Genomic DNA, 5,934 nt, shown 5'->3' with positions numbered 1-5,934 from the left:
TTTATGACCCCTTTTAGAAACCTACATATTTTATGAAATTAGATTCTCATTCGTTATGTAGCATGGAAAAAATATTAAATTGCATGTTATAATAAATTATCCAACCGTGAGGGCTGAAAAAATCATAAAATTATAACTAATACACACTATTTATACTGGATAACGAAAGACACTTAATTCTCATTACTGTTACCGACGGTTTGTATAATATCAGCCTTTACATTAGTTATATGGATATTAGTTCTCATCATTATATTGCACTGCAGTTTCAAAATTACCGATGTTGGTGTAGTAAAATTTGAGGAATCTATAGTAACCACAATCTTTTAATATGTCATGGCTTTTTTTTCAAACTCTGTCAATAGATATATGAATAAAAATGTGTATGTTGCTAGTTATTTATCTCTCTCTTCTCTTCTCTCCTCCTCTCTCTTCTCTTCTCTTCTCTCCCCTTCTCTCTTCTCTCCTCTTCTCTTTTCTCTCCTCTTCTTTTTTATCTCCTCTTCTCTTTCCTCTCATCTCTCTTCTCTTCGTTTCTCTCTTCTCTCTCCTCTCTCCTTCTCTCTTCTCTCCTCTTCTCTCTTCTCTCCTCTTCTCTCTTCTCTCCTCTTCTCTCTTCTCTCCTCTTCTCTCTTCTCTCCTCTTCTCTCTTCTCTCCTCTTCTCTCTTCTCTCCTCTTCTCTCTTCTATCCTCTTCTCTCTTCTCTCCTCTACTCTCTTCTCTCCTCTTCTCTCTTCTCTCCTCTTCTCTCTTCTCTCCTCTTCTTCTCTCTTCTCTCTTCTCTCCTCTTCTCTCTTCTCTCTTCTCTCCCCTTCTCTCTTCTCTCTTCTCTCCTCTTCTCTCTTTTCTCTTCTCTCCTCTTCTCTCTTTTCTCTTCTCTCCTCTTCTCTCTTCTCTCTTCTCTCCTCTTCTCTCTTCTCTCTTCTCTCCTCTTCTCTCTTCTCTCCTCTTCTCTCTTCTCTCTCTCTCTCTTCTCTCTCTCTCTCTTCTCTCTCTCTCTCTTCTCTCTCTCTCTCTTCTCTCTCTCTCTCTTCTCTCTCTCTCTCTTTCTTCTCTCTCTCTCTCCTCTCTCTTTCTCTCTTCTCTCTCTCTCTCTCTCTCTCTCTCTCTCTCTCTCTCTCTCTCTCTCTCTCTCTCTCTCTCTCTCTCTCTCTCTCTCTCTCTCTCTCTCTCTCTCTCTCTCTCTCTCTCTCTCTCTCTCTCTCTCTCTCTCTCTCTCTCTCTCTCTCTCTTCTCTCTCTCTCTCTTCTCTCTCTCTCTCTTCTCTCTCTCTCTCTTCTCTCTCTCTCTCTTCTCTCTCTCTCTCTTCTCTCTCTCTCTCTTCTCTCTCTCTTTCTCTCTCTCTTCTCTCTCTCTCTCTCTCTCTCTCTCTCTCTCTCTCTCTCTCTCTCTCTCTCTCTCTCTCTCTCTCTCTCTCTCTCTCTCTCTCTCTCTCTCTCTCCCTCCCTCTCTCTCCCCCTCTCTCTCTTTCTCTCTCTCTCTCCCTCTCCCTCTCCCTCCTCTTCTCTTTTCTATCTTCTATTCTATCTGTGTGTGTGCGTGTGCGCGTGCGTGCGTGCGTGCCACAGTACAGTACAGCCAACCTTTTTTTCAGACGAGTTGCGTGGACGAGAGCCGACAAGATGACTGCTAACCTGAACAACAACGTCTCCGGCCTGGACATGGAGGAGCACAATTACCTGAAGTTCTACATCGGCGTCATGCGCGTCGGCCACAGGGTGTGCGTGGACGTGTTCGCGTGGGGCTACCAGGGCGGTTCGGAGCCCATTAAGGAGGCTCTCTTCAGGCTCCCAGGCTACAACAACACGAGGTTTCGCAAGGACTTCGACGCCTCTCAGCGGAGGAAGATAGAAAATGGCGAGCCGGTGGGAGACTTCGATATTACGTTGATCTACAAGCTCATGCAGATGGTCTGTGGACTCAAGGAGGCGAGCGATTCGGACTGGATCAGGCCCGAGTCCGAGTCCTTAGAGTACTGTCTCTACGCCATCAAGACCAAGCGAAATGCGGTCGCCCACGAGAAGCTGAAGCTCACTCCGGAAGACACGGTGCTCAAACTGGAGGAACTGAAGATCTTGTTCACGAAGACCTTCCAGAAGGCTGGCCAGAGGTACGGCGTGGACGAGTCTGAGGTTCTGGCCAAGACGACCGCGGTGGAGAGGGATATTATCGCCATTCGAGACTCGCCTGTACCACCGGCAACTGTGGCCGAGTACGAGAAAGAGAGGAGGGCGTTTGAGAGGGAGAGCATCCGCAAAGAGTGTTCGGAGGAGTTTGTTCGCCTCGCCGAATGCGTTTCCTTGGTAGACATAGCTGGGCGGAAAGTGAATGTTTCAAAGGTATTCACATACCCAATGCTCAAGCGTGATGAAACTCAAATAGTACAGAGGCAGTTGACAGTTGCGGAGAGTTACGTTGAAATTCCCGATATTCTTGTAGCAAGGGATTGTGACGAATCTAGGCCTCAGGTGGTTTTACTCTCCGCTTTGAGTGGGATGGGAAAATCGACCTTATTGAAATTCATAATGGACGCAAATGTGAGTGACAAGAAAGCCATTTGTAATCTGGATAGCTTTGATGCTGTGCTTTACTTGGAGTGTTTAAATGTGGGATTCGGTTCGCTCAGTGAGTTGTTCTGTCTTCTGCTGCCTCGGACCTCTTCGAAGTACCAGCCTCAAGAATTCCAACAGCACATGTTTTCTCTCCGGATTCTGCTGTTACTGGATGACATCGAGGGCCTTGACACGAGATCCTTCGGGGTTTTGGAAGAATTTTTCAGGCTGATGTCACCCGAGACGCGCATCGTAGCCACGGCCTCCAGGGAGAAAGCGAAGGAAATCCAGAAGAGAATTGTTACTCAGCACAAGAGGGTTTTGTTTCTCGAAGTGGAAGGAATACCTGACGATCAGACAGTCCAGCACGTATGGAAGATCATGCAGCATGGCATTAGCAACGCAAGCATTGACGAGGAATGTGGCAATAAGCTCTACAATCTGATCACAGCCAAGAGACCATGTTTGCAGGATCACCTTAGGTCTCCCGAAGTCCTCAATGCCCTGGCAATCTGTTGGGCCTTCTATCCAGAGCGCATCAATAACTCTACCACTGTAACGGAAATCTTCATCCTCATACAGGAACTAATCAGTCAAAAGGTCTTGCAGAACATAACACGTTCGCTCCTGCCTGGGATGATCACGAAAGCTATCGTCAGGTCAAAGTTGAGTAATTTTCTCGAAACCCTGAGTCGGGTCGCGGCCAAGAGTTTGGTCAAAGGGTACAACGTCATCGAACAAAAGGACTTGTTGGCGCTGATCAAGAAATGCCGGAAGTTGGAGCTGGAGGAGGAGTCTCTGATATCCGCCTTTCTGAACTACACTCACGAGCAAGGAAGCAACATCCTGACCTGCCCGAGGAACGTTTTCTTTGCGCAGCGCTCGACCATGCAGTACTACGCAGCCAACTTTCTCTGTCGGCGATGTGTTAAGCGCCAGACAGCTATTCGTGATCTGTTGCGTCTACAAGCCAAAGAAATTGGCGATGCTATTGGGCCCAATCTGCAAGCGATGGTAAAGTATTTGCTGGGTTTGTTAGCAGTGCACATGCCGGGGAGGCTGAAGGAGAGGGCAGCTGAAATTGTTTCTTTGCTGAAGGATGCCGGAGTGGACAAGACGTCGCAGTGGCTTCAGTACATCGACGAGGCCAAAGAGGAACCAACGATAACAAGAGAGATTTTAAATCAGATGGGCGACGAATGGAAGGTCGAGGACTTCGCTATCTCGTCAACTCTCGTTAACGTCTTGAAAATCAAACCACCGCGTCGCCTCACCGTCACTGTATGCGAGACTGCCACAAACTTCCCTCACTTGCGGGAAGTCCTCCAAATATGCTCGCAGACTCCCAACTTAACCCTCTCCCTTCATCTGTATCAGCACTTCTGGTCAGAAAAGTCAGAAACATCAGACGAATACCTGGATATTATCGTCGGAAAATCCTGTTACCTGGAGCACTTCGCAGGGCGTTTGAGTGCGGAGGCCCTGCTCCGCCTCCCCGCTTCCCTCCAACGCCTGGCGCTTCACGTGACTCCGGACATGATCCAGCCTCTTAACCACACCCTCGAAAGGATGTCAGACTTGGGCTTACTTTATTTGAACCTTGATGCCTCCCCTGATACACCACCCACCAAAATCCTTCCTCTGAGGATCCCCAGCGAGGATACGCAACTCGTAGTGGACATGTGGAGGGTGAAAGAGTCGAGTACCGAGTGGTCTTGTCAAGTGGCGCGCGCCCTCAGCACCACATACAAGCGGCTGGTACTTCGAAGCAGCGAATTGGACTTCGAAGGATGTCAGAAATGGTTGGAAGGTCTTCGGCAGCGGGACGTGAAGGGCTCGGAAATCGTGGTCGGCTCAACTCATGCCATGGCAGACGATGGCATTGAACAGTTGCAACAAATAGCGTGCGGAGTGGAATGTTCTAAGTTCGTGTGGTTGAAAGTGTAACTGTACTTACTGTGTGTTCATTGTATGTTTCATATGTATTCATCGTTTATAGAACTTTTATCCTATTTTATTTCTCTATCTAGTCTATCATTGCAATTAGCATTTTAATGTTTTATTTATATTATGTGTAAATAGATATATGAACGAATTTAGATTTTATATATATATATTAATGTAAATAGATTTTTATATCGAAAATAAATAACTGATACATGAAATTTTGTTTAATTTCCCAGTTACTAAAAGACTTTAATAAAATCTAAACGAAACAATTTACGGTGACTAAAAAAAAATTAATGATTTAATATTAATTAATAATAATTAATAAATTGACTACATGAGAGGTATTGAATGATTTATCATGATACATGCTAAAGTTATTAAAACTTGACTTGGGAAAATGCAACTTCATTATCAAGGCTGTGGCATTGCAATGGAAACAAATACCCTATGTTCATTTTTATTTCAAAATGCGAAAAAAAATAATGCTACTTTCCAAACACAAAGCAGTTCGCGATCTGAAAGTACAGATATAAAAGCACATTTGATAACTATAGTGATATTGAATATTGATAAACAACAATTACTTGTAGTGTGTTACAGTGCATCAAAAAGAGCCACATGTTTTTCACTCTGAACTCGATCAAATAAACCGTTTCAGCAAAGCACCGTTTCAGGGGTCCTCAGACGAGTCCTCTCCGGCCGTCAACTGCATTAACTGGTAATTTGCAACTTCCTAGTCTGGATATGCAACCGCGCATGCTAGTTCTATCACAGGCACGTCGACTGTCTTCATTCTTCATTGAACCAAAATAGACATTACGTACATTTTGGTTCGAGTGGGTTTGGTTTTATGAATGCCAGTGTGCGTGCGTGTTGGGTGAGCGTGTGTAAGTTTGGTGAGCTTTGTGTGTGTTGCATGTGACTCTCCACTACAAAATGATAAGCTCACGGATGCCTCTTCAACTGGGAGATACAAGGTCAGCATATAATTCCACTCGTGACATACGAAAATCAATCGTATTTTATTGCGCGAATTTTGGTATACTTTCACCATAGTAGTCGCCCATTTTTTTTTTCAAATTGGCTGACGTCTGGACCAATTACTTATCAGCAAAGTATCGCCTGCGGGAAATCATTTTTTTCCTCTCAGCATTTCACTTTTGAATTTACTCGGTTTAAAACCAGGTTCTGGATACTTTTGTTCAGGATATAATTTTTTTTGTATAATTTCAATTAAATCTTAAAAGGTGAATGAATTACTTGCATTTCAAAATCAATTCTTTGAACAAAACTTGATTTCTTCTTTCATTATTTCACTTTTATCATGCTGAACAAAATTTTAGGATTGATTTTCCATCTTTCAACAAGGGAGTTCTATGTTTATACTCCACCTATGTGTAAAAAAAAGGCCAGATGAAAGAAAACGAGACA

The 5,934-nt window shown here is 44.4% G+C and overlaps 1 protein-coding gene across 1 annotated transcript in view; it reads left to right on the top strand.

Moving 5' to 3' along the window:
- The window catches only part of LOC125040817, a 5,589-nt gene extending 871 nt beyond the window's left edge, over positions 1 to 4,718 (top strand). Inside the window, exon 2 of the mRNA XM_047635558.1 lies at positions 1,596 to 4,718. Coding sequence (XP_047491514.1) covers positions 1,624 to 4,500 — 2,877 coding nt within the window. The 5' untranslated portion in view covers positions 1,596 to 1,623 and the 3' untranslated portion in view covers positions 4,501 to 4,718. The remainder of the gene's footprint in view (positions 1 to 1,595) is intronic.
- Positions 4,719 to 5,934: the final 1,216 nt, after the last annotated feature.

This window comes from Penaeus chinensis, chromosome 29 (assembly GCF_019202785.1).
Source record: "Penaeus chinensis breed Huanghai No. 1 chromosome 29, ASM1920278v2, whole genome shotgun sequence".
Lineage (NCBI taxonomy): Eukaryota > Metazoa > Arthropoda > Malacostraca > Decapoda > Penaeidae > Penaeus > Penaeus chinensis.
The sequence above is the reverse complement of the archived record's forward strand: the minus strand, read 5'-3'. Positions and strand labels throughout refer to the sequence as shown.